The following is a 23,895-nucleotide window of genomic DNA, read 5'->3' as shown; positions in this document are numbered from 1 at the left end:
TGTGTGTAAACAGGTTATTTACACTTTACACACTGCAAGCATCGGGTTACAAGCGGCTCCTCCCCATGTATTGTGCTCTCTCGTGTTATCTCTTTTTTTATCTGTTGGCACACAAGGCCAACCTCGCATGTAAACAACGGGCCTTTACTGTAACACATCCACCCATTTACTCATACACACACCTCCAAAACCTTCCAATCTGTTATCTGAGTTATGGGTGGACAACTTTCCCAGGAACACTCAGCGAAACAGGTGCCCACATTTACTGGTGTTTCCATTTCTTGTTGTCAACATGTTATAAGAATATTAAAAAGTTGTCACTTTGCTGTGGCTCGACTCCCTGTGTGTGTCCGACAACAAGGCTGTGTCTGTTTTTTTTCTTGGTTGTGCTGCACAAACAGGGAGAAGAGGATCTCACATTGTTGTGTTGTTGACTAAACTTTGGAAGTAACAGCAATTACAGGGTTAGACGGTTTTACAAGCATTTGATCTCCTCCTTGATCTCATGTGAGGAAAACGTGAGATTTATCAGCATCAACTCATCAGTTAGAAAAGTAACATGTAAGAGGTTTGATTATCAATTATTGGTTATTGTCATTTTTCAAGCGAAAAAAAACAACAACATTTTTTCCCCAGTAAATTGAATTAATTTGAAATTGAGACTGTCGGTTTGACTAAATAAGACACTTAAAATATGCGTAGAAGTGTTCATACTTTTCAATTTACAATGTTATACCTGAGAATTATTTTTTTTTAAAAGAGATCAACTGACAAAATATGATTAAGATTTAAAATATATATATTCCGTTACTGTTAATTAAAGAGTGTTGTGTTTTGTACGCGACTTGTAAATTAGTAAAAGTCGCTTATGACTTTGGAAGTTAGATTTTCTTACACTTGTTGTTATCCATTTAAAAGAACCTTGAATAAAGCCAACACATGGTAGTCTCCTCCTCTCCATGAGAGGAAGATGGTTTGCTGGATACCGTCTCTCTGAGGCCCAGTTTGAACAGGACTTACCTCGCAGCGCGGTCTTAAGGTTGACTTTGGCCTGACGGTGAAGGTCTTCTACACAGGGCGGCCTGCTGCCTGGTAGGAAGACGTTCTCCTGCTGGTGCCATGGAGCCGTGTAATGAACAGTCCACTTGCTCTCCTCATCCAGGTTCGACACCGCTGCAGAGACACACAGATCAGGTTATAGACTTTAGTAGATCTTGACTTGCATTTGCAATTTGATTGACCGTAGTGGATCTCCTCGATTTCTTTTTGTTTTGTTGACAAAGTGAAAAAAGCAAAAGACCTTCAGTTATAAACATATTAGATTTGTATTTATTTTTTTACAAAAAAAGGGGAGTCCAGTAATTTCCAAACCTTTGGAAAACCAGAAATGATGGACAAGATGAGAACATGTCACGCACAAGCAGAAGTAGCTACTGGATGGACTTCTTAAAATTTGGCAGAGAGAAGGAAGAGGAAGCAGATTGAGGTGCTTTGCATCTAGGCGTCAGTCTCCACACCAACAACACGACACACATCTGAGACATCACACAGTTGCCCACACATGTCCGAGGGGGAGGAGGAACGAAGAGTACGTTGGAGTGAAACACCAACCAGGTGATATCCAGCTCAGATATTCAAACACGTGACAAAAAAATGTACAAAAGCTAACTTTTAAGCAGGCTAACTTGTATTTGAGTGAGAAACAATATAACACATCAGTACCTCGCAGCACTCATTCAATGGGTTTAACATCTCACTGGATCTCAAGACCATGCAGGTCAGATATCAAACTATCCTTCACAAGAACAAACCACAATTTGTTTTTGTAATTTACTCGGATATTTCTCTCAGTCAGACATCTTTAAAACAAAATCATGACAGAACATGATATTTTGCCCTTGCTACTGATGGGGGCTTGTAATGCTGACGATCATGGAATCAAAGCTTCCCATGCTGCATTCGTAAACCGCTAAATACAAATTCAGCAGAATTTCAACAAAACACACAAGCTTTCAAAGTTTGGCTTACCAAGGGAGCGTAACCAAGCAAAAGTAGGTGATTGTGGATGTAAGATTATCTCCATTTAGACTGCTTGTCCATTTCCTGACCATCACAACATGCCCATCTGACTGGGACTGAGAGAGACGTTTGAAGGAACCAGGAGGACGGGGCTGGGTGTGTGTGCTGGTTTGTTTAATGTTTTTTCACAGGTGCAAATGAGCCACAGTAGGATGCATACGGGGTGTGTGTGTGTGTGTGTGTGTGTGTCGGGGGAAGACAGAAGACCTCCAAGGTAGATGTATTGGGGCAGGTGGGGGTATGGTTTGGTCGTTAGAGAAAGTGTGAGACAGTGCGTTAGCTGCTTTGCTATACAGATAACTTTGAATAACTTCAACTGTGGACATTTTAAAAACTCCTCTGTGTGTCCAACTCTGCTTTTTTGTGACCAGAGCAGTGAGCAAGCAATGAGTACAGCAAAGTCAAACATAGTTCTATGATTTGTTTTAGACGGGCCGGTCAGTGTGGAAGTTGTGCCGCTGCTGGTGACTAATGGCACCTTCACGTCTGTCGCTGCAGCTTGTTGGGGAACAGGCAGCTGTTAATGTGAGTTTAGGAGAGGAGTCATTGTGTTTATTCATGTTCCCACTCACTCTGTTACCAGACCATTTCTTCATTCACAAATCTCCACTTTCTCTTCCCGCTGCTATCTTCACACTTACATGTGTTGCATGCTTACTACACATGTTGCATGGTTAGTAGTGTGACAGTACAAATACACCAATCCTGCTCATTTGCGTGAGACTATAACAACCATACGAGTGAGTTGTAACACCTACGAGCAGACAGGCAGCACAGGAAATTGTGTCAACTCTGATCTGTGACTGCAGTCTCACTTGAATTAACCTATCATAATAATTATTCCATTTGCTGTCTGTATGTATGGGTCGCTCCTATGACAAAAAATTTGCCCTTGGACATTAATACAGTATATATCTATTTATCTATCCATGTATCTATCTAATCATAATCTGGCATTCCATTTGAATTAACACCTGACATTTTTGACCCAAATGTGACAAAAGGAGAAGTCAGACAGAGACTCTGAATGCCTGAGGGTGTCAAAAAAAAGACGTAGCAACACCGGCAGTCATGTCACCATGAGGGTGTGTGAGGCTAAAATCCTCTGGCCACAAGTCTGGACCGGAGAGATGCATTTAAACACACACAGTTGCCGCAAAACCCACTTACACACAGGAAGTAGAATTTGAAATGTAAATTGTAGAAAAAACGGCCAGTATTTGTCAGTTTTGTATCTCACAGTTTTCAACAAACCTATGAGCAAGCAGTGACGCCCCGGCTGCGTGTGAATAAGAGAGCGTCCTTAAACTAGCTCACCTGGCTATATGAGGATCTTACGTGACCCATTTCTTATGAAACCCATTTATAATATTCTTGCTCTCTCTCACACACACACACACACACACACACACACACACACACACACGGCACAGGTAACCCCCTCCCCTTCCCTTCTTCCTGACTATGGGGCTTGAATAGACCTCAGCGAGGCTATAGGCAGACCAAGGACATGAGGACTATGGACACAAAGCCTGCATTGTCCCGCTGCATCAGCCTCCACATCAGGCCTTTCAGAGCCACAATATGCCCTTGCCCCTATACCTCACACTCACAGAGAGAGAGAGAGAGAAAGAGAGAGAGAGAGAGAGAGAGAGAGAGAGAGAGAGAGAGAGAGAGAGAGAGAGAGAGAGAGAGAGAGAGAGAGAGAGAGAGAGAGAGAGAGAGAGAGAGAGAGAGAGATCTGTGGCGCGAAAGTCTTTTAGAAGACTATTAATCCCTCTGTCCATTGACATCCAAGTTCTCCCTACATCTATTAAGGACACAGACAGAGACCAGACTGGGGATTGAAAACACAACGCACACCCTGAAAGACACAAACCGGCAGCAAGGTGCATGAGAGCAAAGCGTGCAGTAATCCAGACCCTGCAAACGTATTTGTATGCAGACGCACACACACCAATGTTACTAGCCGTTATGATCAATAATCAGTGTTAATCCTGAACTGGATAATAGCCAATAGAGTATTGACTTTCATGCATAATACAACCTTCTGTGTTTTGTAAGGGTCAGTCTGGTTCAAATATATTTATGCCATACTTAGTTAAGTCATTAAAAGAGTTGCAAATATGTGAAATCATCTTACTTAGTAATTGTTTAGGGAGTGTTCCTCTTTACACAATAAATTGCCATAACACTTAGATTAAATTGCAATTCGAACTCTACCTCTTTCTATGTCTAGAAAGTTGGTGTACTCCTAATGAGGACATGAGCACTGCTCAGCTTGGAGCTCACTGTCCTGTGGACCGCAGTGGAGGACCAAGGAGCAAAGTGCAGGCATGTGCGAGATAAGAAGCGAGAAGTAGAAAAACGCTGAGCTAATGATGAACAACATCACCTCAGCCTCGACTGCCACGAATGCTATAAATACACCTGAGATTAGAGTCGGCACAAGCAGCTTGCCTCGCATCAACCAGGTCTTTGTTTTAGCGTCCTCACATGCTTATACACAGCCATCATTAAAATAATCATATAACCCTGGAGCATAAACCAATCCTCCTATCCAGAATCTACTGTACATACCACACAGACCTAGTATGGTTTCTTTTGATATCCAGATCATTATCTGAGGCATTTAAAACTAAATTCACCTAAATTGTTCCAAGAAGAAAGAAAAAAGAGTAAACGATTTCCAATCTAGAAGCTGTGATTTCAAATGCTTCCAGCTGCCACCTTTACATATGCTGTCGGGTCATTTAGTGCTGATAGTTGTCGGCTCTGTGAAGTCTTGGCCCAGTGGTTACTGGGGAACAGGAGGCAACAGGGGGTTGTCACTGGGCTCATCAGAGACAGCAGTGATGCCACATGCTCACAGGAAAGCGTTAGAATGATCAACAATTAATTTAAGCTGCGATGTGTACAACTTTGATACAGACCAGCTTTAATAAAAGCCATTTAAATTGTGTTTTTTTTTATTAGTTGAAAACAAATGTAGGAAACTTCGACACTTAAACTCAAACTACTCATATGACACATTAACAACCAATACAGAGCAGAAGTAAATACGCCTTACCCTTCCGTTTGAAGTACTTAATCAGAGATTTTAACGAGGTCCCGATAAACACCATTATTCCGGTTCAGTGTGAACCTCTCTCTTTCAAAAAAGGCAAAAAAAATTAAAATAATCAAAATCCTGTGAAGAAGAGCGAGAGAGAAGATGGGACGAACGAGCGCTGGTGTCGGCTCACATTCTCACTACACGGCAGCTGCGAGTGTGTGAGCGTCTACTACGCTGACAATGAGCCTCTACTCCTATCTCTCTCTCTCTAAACACACCCTGGGTCCACCACTCCCCCCTCAGGCAGTCCAGTCCTCGGAGACGCACATAAACCCACACGCACGTAAACACACATACACACACACACACACACCACAGCGGGAGGGGTGTAGGACCGGCCCCTCTGTTCCTCTGTGCTTTGGTTACCAAGGAGTCCTGGCTGCTTCTCCCTTCATTTCTCATCATCAGTGGTTCTCTTGTGCCGTCTTTCTCTCTCTCTGTTTTCTTTCTTCTTTACTCTGCGGGACTCGAGATACAGCCGAAAGTTAAACTTGCTTTATTAGAACCAACAGGGAAACTCGTGCTGTATTGCTGTGAGCGCCAATTCTCATTTCAGTCAATGTCTCTCTCTTTCTCTCTCTCTCTCTCTCTCTTTTCTGTACTTTCTGCTCAGCACAGTGTGTGTAGTCAGAGTGCTTCCACTTTCACCGCTATGACAGACTAGTCTGGGGAATATTTATGCATCTGATTAAACCACCAGCCACCTCTACAGGAGAACCTTGTACATCCTTGAAAAAAACATGTTGTGCTTTTCACAAGGTATTCTCTGAGGGATGCAGCATCCACCTGCATGCAAAGTAATGAAACATCCTTACGTACAACAAACTCGATCAGTGTGTCCCAAACCTTTTCCTGGGGACTCACTTTTCAAAAATGATAAACCATCACGAGCAAATTCATAACTATAAATTATTTGTGCAAAAATAAAACATTCCTGCCATTTTCCAGTCACCTTTCATTATCTTGAACAGGTAAGCCAGTCATGTCAAAGACATATCTGTTTGATAAATCATAACCATGTTTTATGTACTGTAAGTTTAAAACATATACACATGTTAAATACTTTGAATGAGACTAAATTAATTGATTTGGGCCAAAGTTAACAGGCTTCTGTTTATTTCCTCTTGTCAGCATACAGACAGAGTTTATGTTGGCTTTTCATAATAGATTCAATGTTATAAATAGAATACAATTAACCTAACAATACAAACCTTCAGCTTCCCTCGTGTGGCTTAAAGCTGTACTGCGGATATGAATGAATGAATGAATCTAGGAGGTTCTGACTGATAAAAGTCTTTAAATAAATAGATTGTGCTCATATTCTCTGTATAAATCTCCTTTTTTTTCTTCTCTCTGGGATATTTTTTCTATCAATCCCTCTTCCTCTGTCTGATCACTCCCAGCCTGCTGTGTGCGCACATGGCCACTGAATCTGTGCCACATGAATATAGATCACATACAATCCTCCCATTGTCCAATCTGCTCACAATCTATCACACACACACACACACACACGCACACGCACACACTGCCCCTCCTTCCACGACCGTATTTCTTTTTAGCCCAAATGGTTGAAGAGGGGAGGGAGGGGGTGTGTGGAAGGGAGGGAGGGGATAGGGGGCTGCAACAAGAGCTTGAATGGGACTGCAAATGATCCTTGAATTTGTGGGGAGAAAGGTTTCCCCTCCATCCCCCCTCGACCTTGCTCATCTGAACCTTCCAGCCCGATTCTGAAGTGCTGTAGACAAGAGTTTGGATCTGTTCGTGTGTGTTGTTGGTCATGTTTAGTAACATTCACCATTCCTGCATTGTCTACTGTACGCTGCTAAGTGTCTGTTCACAGTATTTAAGGTTGCTCTTGTCATTGAGTTATCAATCTCTAAACAATACTCGGTAAATGTTATATTCTTAGTGAGAGTTCAACCTGCGTTTGACCTTTTCATAAAATACTGCTGTAATGGTTAATTCAATTATTGTCAATGGTTTATTAAAATACAGCTTTAAGTATGTATCTGATTGTAAAGGGCAACAAATTACCACAAAAACCTTCTATAAAGTTACAATAATCCCATAATAATAATAATAACCATATATTGACTACAAATAGCCACCATCCCACAGTAATTATCGAAACCAGCATCTCATATCCGAGCAGAGCATGTCAGGTGGACTTAAAGTGCTGATTATTCTCAAATTTGAAGATGTTCTGCTTTTTCCGGTTGTACATCATTGCAAATAGTATATCTTTAGTTTTGGGACTATGGTCAGAAGAAATAAGCAACAGGAAGGCTTTGAGAAAGTGTGAGGAGCATTTTTTTTTAAAATTATTTTTGTACATTCTGTAGACAACCGGCCTACATAAAAACTATTATAGACTTTTAAAAGCCCTATTCTCACCCCAAGTTAGAAACACTATAAACCCATTCAGATTGACAGTAAACACAGTTGTTTTTCTCGATCACTATGTTAAACAAAGTCTCTCTCTGTGTGTCAAACTTGAGTTCCCGTGTTTCGTCGTTAGCCGCTGTTTGGCTTGTATCTCATCCGGCACGCGTACCGCATTAGGATCATTGATGCAGACACGAGCCAAAGTAGCATCACTCATTAAAGAGCCTATTGTTCTCCGGACAGTATTACCACACGTGCACGCATATGCACAGACATGCACGCACACACACACACACACACACACACCCACAACCACACACAGACACACAGCGAGACAGACAGGTCAACAGCTCTATCCGCTGAAGGAGGGCTTCAAATCTAGGCCACCTCTAGGATTAGGGCTATCCATCCATTCAGCCATACGTCCATCCATCTTCCACTCGTTCCCAGTGAGGAACGGAAGCCCCCAGCTCAAACAATATCAATCTTTCATCTGTTCATACACTACGCAGCATACGAAGGATGCGTGAAGGACTTGGTGGATGAAGCCTGGACCTCAGAGGAAGAGGCTTATTTAGCCCGACAAACATCAGGGATTATTATGAACATGATTAAGGAGCAATCCTACTGGTAATAGCCCTTTGGTTATGTAATTAATATAGCTTGATTACCTAAAATGACGCATTATTTTCTTTTTATTTCTTCTTTAAAAACTTGTTGTATTAGCAAATATTCTATGACTGTCCTTACACGATAAATCAATTATACATTTGGTCTATATAAAATGTTCCTGTATTTCCAAAGTTTCAAATGCTTTGCTTAATTCATGCAACCGAAGCACAAGTTTAGTTAAGAGTACACAAGTACGCTTGAGAAATTACTATGAATAATATAATGATTGATGAATCAACTAAACGCTGCAGCTCAAAAACATTCATAGAAATTCACATCATCAGCTGTGTGCATTTTATGTTCTTTAATTCTTCTTCATCGCATTGAGATAATTACAATTGGCTTGATTTAAATCACAGCTAACGTTGATAACACTAGCAAGCCATTCTGAGCATTCACACAGAACATCTCGACGCATGTTCATTAGTATTAGTGCCTGTGGCCAGACGCTGATTATCCCTTTCTTGTTCAGCAAGCACCTGAAAAGATGCTGAAAAAAAATTGGTCAATGAATAATTATCAAGTCTCAGTGGTGCATGTGGCAGAGTGATAATAAAGGAGAGCCATTGTTAAGGGCTTCTGCTCTTCCTTTCTACCTCTTTACACTTAATTTACATCACGTCCATAAACGTGGCGAACGCAACAAAACATACACACTCTAGTTTTTTCTTCTTCATTTAGCAAATACTGCTTAATCTAACCCCAATCACCAAAACACACACACCTCCCTTTCTCATCCAATATCTATCAATGTCTATCAAACATTCTTTCAAATTCCCAAATTGCCTGAACCTGAACCCCCTCCCCCGCCCACACACATAGACACCTCCCCTTCATCCGGCAGGTCTCAGCTTGTATTTTCTAATTGGACTTAATAAGGAAGAGCTAAGCTGACCCCCTAAAAACCTTCAACTCTATTTGATCCGCTGATGAGAAATCTCTCTCCCCTTTCTTTCTTCCTACTATCTTCATCACCAATTGTCTTTCTTCTTCTTCTCTCTTTCTTTTAAACATGAACACTTTCATGGCTGCTAATGTAATCTAGCATGTATTGATTTTAACCCGAACCTTTAGCTTCTCTTTATTTTCTTGCATTCTCTTGTTCAGGCTCCAACCTCGCAAACCTTCCCATTAGTCAGAGAAAACCTGCCAGGTGGAGATAAGCAGGAAAATGGGAGGTGTGCAAAAAAGAGGCCAAGTATCTGTTGCACATGGGAGTGCACACAAATACTTTGTATCTGTATGTGCGCAGCATCGCACAGCATAACAGTGTTGTTACAGATTCACGACAACTAAACATGTAAATGAGTTTAAACAGATTTACGACAACTGAAAATGTAAATGAGTTTTAACAGAGGAAGAGTTGTCATTAGAAGGTCACTGATTTAAAATGCATTAACCTGTATGTTAAGTGAACAAAAAAATACTAATCTTTTCTTTAGCAAATAAAGGCGAGATGCCAATACACTCATGTCCGATTAATAGAATAAACATTTACAGCCAAAGGGTGACAAAGAGCTGCCTAAGGTAACCAACAAGGTGTTGCAAGACGGCTTTTTAAGTCTAACAAACGGTCAGAAACATTTAGTTAAAAAAATGTGAAAACGAAACGAAAAAGCAGTTCTTGCAAAACTTGCAAACCTAGTAGCAACGAATGTTGTTCGGACTTGGTTAGCTCAAACAGGAAATGTACCAAAACCCCTGAAAAATGAATAATTAAAAACCTTATATCATATGCCCCTCTCATCTCATTCCATCTCTCCTGTTCTGTGAATGAAAATCTATAATTTATAGCATGTGAAGCAACATATTCACTCTCTAATTCTTTCCTCCTTTCTTTCATCCCTATGTCTCTGTGAATGAAAGCGTAACACAAGGGGTCAATGGGAACCCGATCGCTTTGGTCCTCTCAGAGGTATAGAGCAAGACATGAATTATCTATCAGGACAGGGAGGAGGAGGTAGTGCGGCATGATGAAGGTGGAGGGGTGGACCAACATGCAGGATTTAATTTTCTGTAAGTAAAAATAAGAGACTGCAAAAACAAAACTGTAATCACTGGAGAATAATTAGTAGCAAGTTATTATCTTCATGATAGAGATAAACTCTTGAGGCGGGTCAGGAAAAGTCGAACATGGATAAGCGGGAAACAACTCTCTCACTCCTGAATAAACGACTCTCTCACAAACATCACACAGACACACACAGAAACAGGTGTGATAACAGTTTTTCTGGCACTGATGATGTTAGCATGAGGTGAAGTTCCCGAGCATCACACAAACACACACATTAAGCCCACTTGCTCAATGACCCTTTTCTGACACCAAACTTTTGCTGTCTCCCTCGCTCTCCCCCTCTCCATCTTGCTGCAGAGGTTACTGGGTAACGCCAATCCTCCTTCCTCCCCCCTACTACTCTTCTGGTGTTTCCGTCTGACCTACTCCATTGAAGCAGCTGGGATTCCATCACACGCACGCACACGCGCGCACACACGCACACACACACACGCGCGCACACACGCACACACACACACACACACACACACACACACACACACACACACACACACACACACACACACACACACACAAACCATCTCACCGATGTTATAATCGACAGTGTGCACATAAAACATGTTCAGACAGACACATAACAACTTCCCTTCACAGACACACAAGCTCGGCCAACAACAACACAGACAGCAAACCCCTCTATGTCCACCATCAGGAATGCAAAGTCCCATCAACGCTGTATTTGCATGATTATATGCAGAATGCATAATGGCGAGGGTTAATGAGCTCCGTCTGTAGAGGTCAAATGTACTTCATGGCTACTGAAGTGGCTCCCAACATTTAATTTTAGTGAAAACGCTGTGATTTAGCACGGGGCTTTTTCTTTATCTGCCACTTGAGCGTGTGTGATTTTAATCCAAAGTGTGTCACATGAGTGTACATTCTGCACCAAGGAAAAAATGTAACAAGGAGATTTTAAGTACAAGTTGGCAATGAAAACTGCTGCGTTGTGTGTGTGTGTGTGTGTGTGTGTGTGTGTGTGTGTGTGTGTGTGTGTGTGTGTGTGTGTGTGTGTGTGTGTGTGTGTGTGTGTGTGTGTGTGTGTGTGTGCGTGCGTGCGCTGGGCTATTCTTCTGAATGAAAGGCAGTGGGGCCTCCCTCTATTGGGTGCTCCTTCTTTGTGATCATGAGAAAACCCTGCAAGTCAAAGTGACACCCTGCTAACTGTGCCCCAAGCATGCACACACCATCACTAACCTAATCAGGCCTTGTTCTTTACGTTTGTTTTCTTTTTCATAAGTATGTGCATACCCTGGCCTTGATGTGGTGACACACGTATACTTGTGTTACATGTACAAACACTGTTTAGCCTTTGAGAAGAGCAACATAATACTAATGCGGGGAAGAGAAATGGAGATAGAATCAAAAGCAAAACTTTTCACAAAGACTTTTTTTTTTTTAAATGGAAGCGATGGGAAGCAATGTTTGCATCCACAAAATGTTGAAGGATTCTTTGATGTGGGGGAAGCGGAGCCATTTAGCTGAGTAGTGATGCGAGGAACGATAGAGGAGGCAGCGTTTAGAGGGACAAAAGAAACAAGAGACGGGAGATAAAGGCACCTGGGAGAAAAGAGTCAAGGGTGGAGGACAGGGAAACAGGTGATGCCAAAAGAGAGATGGATGGAGTGTGAATGCAAAACATCAGAAAGAAAAGACTCACCAAAAAATGTTATTATACACAAACATACATAAAGACCCAGCCGACTTGGCCGTCATGCCTAATTTTCCCTCTCCTGGTGTCCAACCCCTTTGAAATTCAAGTCAGGATAAAAGAGAAAGACACACGGAAACCAGATAGATGCACCTCTGCTTGAGCAAGTGCACAGACACGACTGCATTGGCGTCTAGTCTGCGCTAGAAAACATTGTTGTGCGTTGTTGTGCCTCAGCATGGCAGCAAAACCAGAACTATGAAAAGCCTGAAAACAAATACCAGGTCAACGAGTAGCGATAACAGCTGGAAGTGCACAAACTGATGGGGAGGTGTGCAACCGTTAGAAAAGTCCTTTTCATACATTCTTTTAACAAGCAAACTTTTATAGGCAAATGTTAGCTTCGGCACAATGAAAGGCGGGTCACTCTTAAAATGTACACGCTCGTTGAGCAGGGAGTTAAAATGCTGTTATTTTACGAGCAGGTTGATTTGCAAGCTGGAGCTTTTGGTGCCTTCGGAGAGGGTGGCAGTTTTGTTGCCTAACTTGAGGCATTTTATGTTCCCGTCACGATGGATTTGTAGCCAACTGTCCATTTCTCCCCGACAACGGGGTTTTAAATCCAATGCAATCTAACCCCACTGGCCCGTCAGCCCCCCTGAAGTTGGCAAGACAATAAGATGAAACTGCAGAGGAAAGGTTTTGAAGTTTGCGGGACAATATTCAGTGCATGTTTTCCTGCTGTTTGGATAGGCTTAAGAATTTAGAATTACGTTTTTTGCAACTAAAAAGCAACTATTGGATGGATTGCCATGCACTTTGGTCCAGATATACACAGTGCACAAAGGATGTAACATGATGACTTTTCTTCAAGTGCGACCATGAGCTTGACTGATGTAGTTTTTTAATTAAATGTCTCTGAAACTGGATTGATGGATTGTAATTAAACTTGACAGCCTAAACTGTAATAGGTGTGCTGGATTCTGACTTCCCACTTTGGTGTGACCATTGTGTGGAAAATTGTGTTTGTCCAATACTTTGGTTCATAAGCATCACACTAAACTAAGATGGTAAACAAAACCAGCTATACATCAGAAGGCTAACATCATTATGTGAAAGTGTTAGCATGCAAACTTTTGCATTTAGCTCAAAGAAATGCTTTGCAGAAGTAAGGTAGACTCTTATTTTGACCAAACTATCTAACTTTATTGATTATGTCTGGTCATAACTCCATTGTCTTCATGTGGAACACTCCATGTTTGTATTGCGTCATATAGTGTAACAGCATTTTGGCGAAAACAGCATTCGTTAATTCCCCGGAGCGGTTCCTATTCTGGTTTCGGACGATGCAGGTGTGTCACACATATTTGACATGCTATCATAAAATAATTCAGCTGCTGGTAATGTAACATAAAGACAGAACTCCTGGCAGTCCAGACTACATTAAGGGCCATTACCATCCAGCCTCACTGTCTCCACTCATATTGACTCTTGGCCCTTCTCACTCTCCAGTGAACCCTCCCGAGGAACCGCCACATCAATAACCACAAGGCCTGAGTGTTTGTGTGTCTCACTGGCTTGCAGCAGGCTGACATCATTGTTCATGCTATTGAATGTGTGCATGTGCGCCTGCAGCTGGTCCACATTCTACTGCATTTAGACAGTAGACCGTTACACACGCTACAATCTAGAGCTTAAAAGGCACTGTACTACGATCATTGCATCCCGGAAGGTTTATCTATTTTGTTGTCTTTGTTTATGCTGTTGACACACACACACACACACACACACACACACACACACACACACACACAGGTTATAAGACAATGTGCCTATAGTCAAGAGCATACAAGCATGTAACAACACAAAAGTTAATATGAACATGCACACACTTCCACTTAGAAATGCCTGCACACAGCTTTATGTTGGATGCCTCGCTTGTTTCCTGACCTAGATTTTAACACCAGGGCTGTCTGTGCTTCTCTCCTAAGGGTGTGTGTGTATCTAATTAATTCAATTTCATAATTAACTTCACACAAAATGCCATAAATCTGACACAAAAACCAAGTGCCACGCTTACAGTTGTCCCCTGTATTCCCTTCTCAACCTGTGTGTGTGTGTGTGTGTGTGTGTGTGTGTGTGTGTGTGTGTGTGTGTGTGTGTGTAACGCTAGACTTTCAAGCCCCGCACATAAAGTTCACAAGCTGGGATAATGACAGAAATCAATAGGTAGCAGCAGCTGGAATATTACTTCATTCACTTTAACTATATGATTTATTGGCATCAATATTTCACTGCACACGTTAACTCTGACGGCATTTAACTGACAAGTGATTTGTAGACAACAGCAGCATGCGTTTAACTTCCAATCACCTTCAAAACACAAAATGGGTGAACAAAACGGGAAGCAAAGAAAATAAATATTCCTTATTTTATACTGCCGTACACACAAGTTCATGTGTATCATGATACCATAACCTGCTGCTGACGAGAGAGTCTTGTCTGATTCAGACACAGAAGCACAGAGACAGACTGAGCCAATTTAGGTTAAGTGCCTCCAGTAGCTCAAGGGCACAAAGCAACAAGCCACCTGGGGCTGGCCGGCGTCACAGGGGAAGGAAGCCGAGTCTGTGTGTGAGTGTGAGTGTGAGTGTGAGTGTGAGTGTGAGAGAGAGAGAGAGAGAGAGAGAGAGAGAGAGAGAGAGAGAGAGAGAGACAGGGGTACCAATAGGAAGTGGGTTAAAGCCATATCAACTGCAATGTGTGCATGTGTAGGAGCAAAATTGACACAACGCCGTTTGACCCACTTCCCACATTGCACCTCACTTCTCATCAGCAACAACAGTAGGTCATTTTGGGAGAGGAAGTGAGGGGGTTGCAAAATCAAACCATCCGATCAACAATCGGCAATACAACCAATTTACCAAGGATCACAAATCTCGGAAGTGAGCAAGACAATCAGCCTGGAGGCGGGAGCCCAATCGGGAGGTTAGATGTGAAGTCGGATGCGAGTTCTGGTGGCTGGCATCGATTACTTTTAATCACCAATACATTTTCACCGCATGACTGGATTTGGCTCTGTTCACCAGGCCCATAACATTGATCCAATGTCTATCTCTTCTCTGTTAGTTGGTTAATTAGAGGATGTTCTGTACATAAAGCACAGACCCGGAATATGAAAATATACCCCTGATTTATGTCGCAGTGTAGCTTTGTGATATCGCGTGTGGTCATATTTTTTTGGGACCCCAATAACACCACTGACAACACTATACAGTGTGTTTTTATCTGTTGATTTAAAACAACAGAGAAACAACAAACAGAGCTGAAAAGGAAGCCTTATGTAGGAATTTGGGCTCAAACGACTTAACTGAATCAAATTTCTCAAACATGCACTTTACTTAGAAACCCTTCTCATTTATGAAGTAAAAATTAATTTATTTGCAACACGTTAGTGAAACTCACAGGGTTTGTTGAGTTAATCTTTTAAGACTTGTAAAAGCGAGATACAAGTTTAAAACCTTTAAAAACCTATGAAACCCCAAAGCTCATATTATATTGTTGTGGCCAGATAGCAGCACCAGCTTTCATGCCACTGCAGCATCAATTATGGATGTTATTGACAAGAAGAACAATCATCAACATCATCATGTGATACGTTATTAATACTCTTTAAGTCCGAGGACAACAGGAAACACATGGTCAATCGGTGCTCAGACCAACAACTTTATCTTTGTGTTTTTTATCATTATCAGCATTAAGTGATATGCTGCAGTAATGCAATCCTGACAACGCTATTTAAATTAGTGTGTTTTAGTCCCAGGGTAAAGACTGAGAGGGTTAAATATGTCTCAGGACCGGCTTAGAGCTCATTAGATGACGTGGATCAGTATCATCTTTAAAACACACACACGTACAGTATGCGCACAAACTGGCACGCTGCGATTGGTGGTTTCAGCTGACTTATCAAACAGACTAGGGGATGCACACAGGTGTGTGGTTGTGTGCGCACACAGGTGTGTGTGTGTATGTGTGTGCACACACATGCATGCGCTAAGCCTGGGTTCCTCCATTGATAATCCTATATTGAGACCTCGTCTGGGAAACTAGCAGGACCCCAAATCCACTTAACCCCTCCCTTCCTCCTCCTCCTCCCCCTTTTCTTATTTATAAACCACCCCTTCGCCTCCCTCTCCCTGTCCATCTCTCCCCTTCTGTCCCATCTGAGCAATAATGAAGGCATGGAAGCATTGATAGAGAGAGCAGACTTCTCTTCGATTGAAATGAGTGCAACCTCCTAATGGGTCCTGAGGGAAACGAGACTAGCTCCCTGATCAAATACTCCCAAAATTTAAGACCGCCATTATTCCAAATTAAATTCTATGTGACACCCCACATGTCTCTTTTTGGTGTTAATAAATGGGCGCGCTTTGTCTGATGGGCAATTAATCCAACTATAATGTGGTAATCACTGTAATCCAATGAATGTAGTCTCACACAATGTTTTCATGTGTGTGATCTTAAGTCATGTCTACAGTAGTTCAAATTGATGATTCACAGATGATCAACTTTGATACTAAAGAAGGGAAGTGCTGCAGTCTCATCTGCTGAATGGGTCCCTCTGCATGTCTGTACTACACCGCCACCTTGTGGTGAAGGTTAGAACAGCTAACTAACAGCTAACTAATGTAATTGGTTTTTTTTATGTCATCCTGTTATGTTAACAACAGTGTTGGAATGGAGCTTCTGCGACAAACAAACAAAATCTAAGTCGAACAGTCAGCAGTGCACGCTCCTCTGAGATTTTACAAGCAAAAGAAAAAGGCGGTAGCTTCTTTTTTTTTTTTACATTTTTCCTTCTTTTTTGTCTCTAACCCTAATCCTTCTATGCAAGTGGAATAAATAAAAAAAAACCTTGAAGAAGAGACGTTGCTATGGTGAGGGCAACTCATTAATGAGACAGATTTAAAGAGGACCTAAAATCACTTTCTCTCTCTCTCTCCTTTTATAATCAGCCTCTATGGGGGGACATGAGCTTTTCAGGGGCTTGGCTTTGCTTTCTGAGGCTTAATGGAGCCTCCAGCTGATTGGGACATAAAAGGGGCCTGTGGCTGAGGAGCAGGCAGGAAGAGGGAGGCCGGTGCTTGGGTGCATAGTGGAGGAGGAGGGGGTCTGTTGTTGATGAGAACTAGAGGAGGAAAGGGCGTCCCGACCAGATCAGATTTACCTATTCTTCTTTTGTGGTTATTCGTCTATCAACATTTTTAAATGTATTGTATAACAGTTGAATATCATTGTTTTACTATATTTGGGATTCCCATTTTTTTATTGTTGATTTTATCATGCAAATGAAAGCATTTACATAAAGTGCAGTGTAAATTATGACTGTAAATATGTATTTTTTAATTATAAACAAAATAAAAACAAAGAATAATATTAACTGTGCATAAAACATGTTAATACATTGATCCATGTGTTGTTTTCTGTTTGATCTTGAAAAAAAAAATACAATTTCGCAGAGCCCAAAGTAATTCCCACTACTTTACGGTACGTTACTGGTGCCGAAATAAAGGAAAGCTAGCTTTTCTTACTGAGATTTGTGTGAGTTTCCTTACATTGAAGGAGACTGTGCACTTTGTGAGAACTAAACAGTGGAAGAAATGTAACCACGTGTGCCTTCAGAGAGCAGACTGGTCAGTGGGACAAACAAGGACAAGAGTCTCAGAGCCAGACTCAAAGCAGCATGAGGTGGAAAAAAGCTCCCCACGTAACTGAGGCGCTCATTAAAGAAATGAGCTGTGACTGACGTGGACGCAGCCATGGAGCGCTTACACACACTTATCCTGCACTAAGGCACAATTAGATTTTTCAATTACTAATTGTAACAACAAGAACACTGTTGAACTGACTGAAGCTAAAGAAAAGGGCAAAGCTGTTGCTGAAGTAAACACACGGCAGATTAAGCCTTAAAATCGCCTTTGCATCTTCAGAGTGTTAAGACAAACTCTTACATCCATTATGTAATTGTTTTTGTAGCGCAGGTGGCTTTTAGCTTTACTTGACTTCCTCTTTTATGCAGTGGATAAAGAAAGTGTGCATTTAAATGTGGAGGTGTATATTGCTAATGAGGGAGACAGATGTTTGTTACTCGACTGCATGCGTGTGTCCGGCATAAATAACATAAACACATACACCAAAGTATTCCTTACTATCAATCATAAACATAGTCACCAGATTGACGAACCCAAATTCCTAAATGTGACACTCTACCTTTGCAGTAAATACGCAAACACAAAAGGAACCAGAAAGAGGAGATGAGAGATCTTAGAGCCCTAAACGCTAGCTAAAGATCTGCATGTGCCGTCTTCATGTTCTTTCAGATTCTGGGTGCCATGCGGTGCATTACACTGACCCAGCCTCCAGGGGGCTCCCTTTGTGAACAGCATGGGCGGAATAACTCACTGAACAAACCACAGTCAATGGAAGTTCATTGCGTGAGGGAAGATCGGAAGGAACAATAATTAGAAACTAAAGGAAAGTCTACCCTGAAAGTCAACAGAATCATAATGAACCATTTTTGTATTACATATTATATATTATCATTAAAACCCACCAATCCTCAGCGGTTTGAAAGCTCCCTGTCTGCGCTGTGACACATTTGGTCAATGGAAGGATTAATGTCTTGGTAGATTACAGTGATTATCTGTCCTGATGTGATAATCAAGCCATTAAGTAAAACTCAATTGTTCACATATGGGGCCCTGAAAGTCGCTTACACCTGATCCCTCCTGAAATAAACGCCGCTCTCTCTGACTCGCTCTTCTCCTCTCACATCGCTTCCAGCTTTCCAAATGAAAAAACGACAGCTGAGCACAGAACCACACTGTTAATCTGACCAGATGTAATTATATTAAATCAACTTGCACATTATCTGAACACAAGTATAGCTAAAACAATTAGTTCATTGATTAAAAATGAATCTGCATCCACTTTGTTCTTTCTCTTTCGTGAAAACATTCTAAATTGTAAGGGTTAGCTGCGAGGAGCGGGCAAACAAAAGAAGAGTAGATAACCAAACTCAATTACCTCCCAATATTTGTCAGTGATGACTCTGTTAGCTGTCGGTCACCCATGATGGAGGAGCACCTGTTTAGCCAATCACTCGCCAGCCATTACCTATTAGGCCTTTAACAAGCTGAGAGGTCTCCATCTGTTAGACACACGGATAGCTATTACCCACTGATTACAATGCACCTCCTTTATCTCCTAACCAAATATATGTAGAAAAACACATGGCTTGGACTGCTAGCTTTTATATAGAGTGTAGATAGAAAGGAAAAAAACACATCATTCACACAGACTTTATCTATGAGAGAGGAAGAGAGAGACTGATGGATTGTGGCAGACCGTTGCTTTGAAGGAAAACAGAGCCTTAACCCATTTTACAGTTGAATGACCCCAAGCAACCCCTGACCCGTTATTCCCAAAAGTGTGTGTGTGTGTGTGAGAGAAATCCCCCACTTTTCTTCATCTCATTAAGCTGTGTGTCATGCTCTCTCCATTGTTCGGCTACCTCGAACCTGCTATTGAGGGGGTTTTCATACACATTCAGGACAAAGTGTGTACTTGTCTTTTACTCATCTGTGCTTCATTGTGCTTGAGTGTGCATGAGTGTAGTAAGCCTCGAAACCCTAAAATCCCTGAGTAAGAGGAACGTCTTTGCTTTGCCTGGATGGTTTTCTCTACAGTGTGAGAGAGAAAAAAGTTTCCAAACCAGAGTTTAGGGCACAGGTTTAGAAAACCTTAATTTAAGGTCCTACCTTTAATTACTGCACATATTGTTAACTTGGGCAGCTTTAATGAAAGTTAAACCTGCAACTTTGTCAATATTGGAGCCACCCTCAATTGACTGTGTCGGTTTTTATCGCCTCAAAAAGATGAGTGGTTAGTTTTGTGTGAGTCAAAAGATGAAAAGGAGACAATGACAAAGAGCTGAGGCCAAGATCAAACCGCTCCGGGTTCTCAGCGCCACAATTATATTACCCTAACTGATTTTCAGCAGCACTTCCTCACATAAATGCTGGCCGCATTTCATTTGGTTCATCGAGTTACTCTGTAAGCCCGGCCTCCCTCAGGTGCTCTTCCCGCGGGAGCTGTTGGCACTGATTGGTCGATAGCTGAACCTGCCTCCCTATTGAGGGATTATATGGTATTCGGTGGAACACCTGCTCCACCACTACACTGATGTAGAATGGAAGGAGGATCAGGGGGAGAATCTGATGGGGGAAAAAGTGTTGCCATTTTCTATCTGGTGTAAGAAAATAAAGGTTTATGCAAAGAATTGAGGTCAGGTAGAAAACAGGAAGATAAGAGTGTGAAATGTAGTACTAAACAATTTATTAAAATATTAGCCAAATCGCAATATGACCGACTGCAATTTTGCATGAGGGAAAGTGTTTGTCAAAATACAATTTTAAATTAAATATTGTCATGCTGCAGAGTCGCACACGAAAGGACGTATTAGCAAAACTCCAATTTGAGGGTGTCTGTGTGTACGAGGGTCGTCTGCTCAGCGGTGCATGAATACAGAGCGATTGTGTGGTTGACTCAACCTACAAAGCCCAGACAATACTGTACTCAAGGCAGCAACATCTTGAGCTGTCACGGCATGTTAGCCAAAGTAGGCGTGAGGACGGGACGCACTCGCATGTCAGCATATTGTTGGCTAAACGCACAGGACGGTTTTAGATGATTAAACATGAAGAAAGACATGATAAAGTTGTTATTAGAGTGGATTGGATAGACAGACTTAATATGAGATGATACTAAAACAGAAGTTGCAGGAGTTGAATTATCTCTGCTTTTTCATAAGAAATGAGTTTGACCCATGGCATAATAAGCCCCATCAAGTACTGTAATGTCATATCCTTGAAGTATACATGTAAATAAATAATACGATTGTGTGACAAATCCTGTCAAATCCTTCCACACTCTCTCTCTTATCTCCCCGACAGCTCCTTTATAAAGTGGCGGAGGTGAAAGTGGGTCACTTCCATAACCCTCGCAGTGTCAGCGGCATCCCCCGTTTACGGTCAGCTCCGCTACACTTCCCTGCAGGCCTGGCCCTTCAACTCCAGCTGCTAGCTATTGTGTCTTGTTCCCAGGGGTGGCCACCCAGGGGTTGTATGATGTCCTATTGTCTCAAAATAGAGTGAAGCATGATCTAGATGCAAGCATGCACACAGGCATCCAGTAGTAATGACAAACGTGCACACACAAAGTGGCTGACCATACATGAAAGTACTATGTGCATGAGTATAAATGCATGTTCATATACATGTCCAAGCACAGCAGGGAAGTGTAGAAGTGAAATATCCCCCCACAAAACACAAGGTGATGCAGATTTTAAAAACAGGAACTAGTGCAACACGTCAGGTCTTTAAGCAAGAGGAACAGTATTCATGAACCCCTTCCTCCGATTGTCAACCAGTTCTTTCCAGAAGCCTCTGCTACCACAGAGTCCAAAAGGTCTCAAAGGTCACGAAGCCACAATCTGTATAGATGCCGCAGAAGATGCCAAGCATATCTCACACACACACACACACACCTACACAGACGTATATAAAGATGCACACTTGCATACACAAAGACAGACGGCACAGGTCATTCAGGTAAAAGAGGATGGAAATCACCTAATGGGAAGAGACAAAGCCCAGCTTGGTAAAAGCTTCTGCCGTATGTGTTGTGAGTCTCTGGTACTGTAGTTGACACACTGCATATAATTATTGCTCAGGTGAATGAAGATATCTTTGAAGCTGGAGCCTGTTTCCCCAAACAATAAAAATACTACAATCATTGCTGGAGCAAAACAGCAATAGCCTGCCACGTTAAGTCTGTTAAGTCTTACTAAGAGGCTCACAGAGACTGCTACCTGCTAGTCTCACTCTAAAGTTGAAGGCAAGAACTCCTTTAATCACATTATCTTTGAGTTGAAAGCGGACGAGCCAAATCAGACCAAACAGTCTGGAGTTTACAGACTCAATGCAGCTCAGGCTACGCTTACATTTCTGGCAAACTGTTTGTTCCAATTCTACAACTTCAAGCTAAAAATCTCCACAGCAGTGAAGATGATCTGCTCACTAGTCTGTACCTTTGCCATCCTGGATGGTTCGTTTTTTCCCCGGTGTGCCTTTGGCGATTGGTCCCAGCAGCGGTTTGGGTGTCCAGAGAGAGTCCGGCCTCTGATGGACCTTTGACATGGAAAGCAGACGTTTGCGCAGGCGGCCCTCTGGCCAGGCGGGCCTCGGGCCTGAGAAGGCCTGGGTCTGGAGGCTGTTCCCCATCTTGTTGGTGGACAGGTAGGAGCACAGAGTTCGCTTCTCGCCAGGAGGGTCCTCATAGCAGACCCTGTCCCAGCAGTTGACCACCGGCTTCGAGGAGAGGCAGTGCACGTATGTGATCATCCCCTGCTAAAACCAAACCACCACCCCGCCCCCTCAATGCCCAACCTCCCCTGCACTATCCAGGACCAAAGCCCCCCCAACTCCTCCTCCTTCTTCTTGCTCGACCCAATCTCACTCTGGACAAGTACTTGAGGTGCTGGGACGGAGAGGCAACTGTGTAAGACCTCCCCTCTTGTCCAAAACCCTCAATAGGCCTCCCTCTGTTTTCCTGGAAAGATGGGACGGGGGTTTGGAGGTTTTTGCAACCCACAGGGGATTCTATCCGCCCTCCGTCTCCTCCTACTGTTTTTGTCCTTCCTCTCCCTCTCTCAGGGGATCCTATTGACTCACATTGATTTGCCTGACAAAGGAAGGCTGTGCACAGTGTTAGATTACAAGATTTACCTCCAGAAAAAAATTACACAGAACTATTGCAGGATACCGTTATCACAAATCCTGCATAACTATCCTTCGGACGTCTGGCAGACAACCCAGGCGCTTGAAAAACAGGATTTCTGCCCCCCAAGAATGACCACAAGAACTTTCAAAAAATACCCCAAAGACGCAAAACAAGGTTTTAAAAAGGACAGTGGCTAATTTGAAATACTTGTGGTTAAAGTATGCTTTTCTTCTAAATACTGTACTATCCAGAAGCATCACCACAAATTGTGCAAAAACCTTATCCACAAAAAAATAAGAAACTAGTTTATGACCAAAGATGAACGCTTTTTTTTGTTAAATATCTTCCAACAGAGTAATCAAGACACATTTGCAGTTCCTGAGAGCATCCGCTTTCCTCTTTCTCCATCCATCTGAGACAACAACACCAGGATTGCTCTGTGGCGTCCACATGGCCTCTCCTCTTCTCTCAGCTCCTCCTCCCTTTTTTCCTCCTTTCCTCCACGGTGCTGTTCTAATCTGTAAACCCAGATTATCCAGCCTCCAGCCCGAGCCTCCGATTGTGACACACACACACACACACACACACACACACACACACACACACCACAGATGGACACCAGGCTGAAGATAATTAACTACATCACTTCCAGCGCTCGAATGTGTAGAAGTTCAAGAAGACTCGGTGCAATATGCGTCAGCTGGTTAACTCGGATGACGCAAACTCAGGCGTGAAAATTGATGCCTGTGTGGAAAATATCGGCCTACTGCCTCAGGTTCACCCTCACCTGATAAAATATGCACAATCTAATTACTTCAAGTGAATAAAACACACACACTAGAAAGACTTGTTTCAAAGCTTTGATGAGTTGAATTGGAGCCATACTAACAGAGGATCATAGTGTGAGTCACAAATAGACAAAGAGCAGCAAATAAAGAGAGACACATTGTGAGAACAGTCAACAGTGGTAAAAACTTCAGCTGCCAGGTGAGGGCGTGTATGTGCAAATGATCCTGAATTCGCTTGGCTGTGAGGCGCTGAGCTGATTGATATGATCAGATGAATAGGCTGAAGACC

The 23,895-nt window shown here is 42.3% G+C and overlaps 1 protein-coding gene across 4 annotated transcripts in view; it reads right to left on the bottom strand.

Moving 5' to 3' along the window:
• The window catches only part of nhsl1b (NHS-like 1b), a 97,101-nt gene that overhangs the window by 19,296 nt on the left and 53,910 nt on the right, over positions 1-23,895 (bottom strand). For 2 of the 4 annotated variants that reach the window (XM_068576923.1, XM_068576924.1), the window contains one exon: positions 1,021-1,173. In XM_068576923.1, coding sequence (XP_068433024.1) covers positions 1,021-1,173 — 153 coding nt within the window. Of the gene's footprint in view, positions 1-1,020; positions 1,174-5,149; positions 5,305-22,126; positions 22,440-23,895 lie in introns of those variants that run through there. The other 2 variants (XM_068576925.1, XM_068576926.1) reach the window with 2 other exon arrangements.

This window comes from Clinocottus analis, unplaced genomic scaffold (genome assembly GCF_023055335.1).
Source record: "Clinocottus analis isolate CAN_PGR_092001 unplaced genomic scaffold, fCliAna1.0.p SCAF_15, whole genome shotgun sequence".
In the NCBI taxonomy this organism is placed as follows: domain Eukaryota; kingdom Metazoa; phylum Chordata; class Actinopteri; order Perciformes; family Cottidae; genus Clinocottus; species Clinocottus analis.
This window is presented reverse-complemented; position numbering and strand designations above follow the sequence as displayed.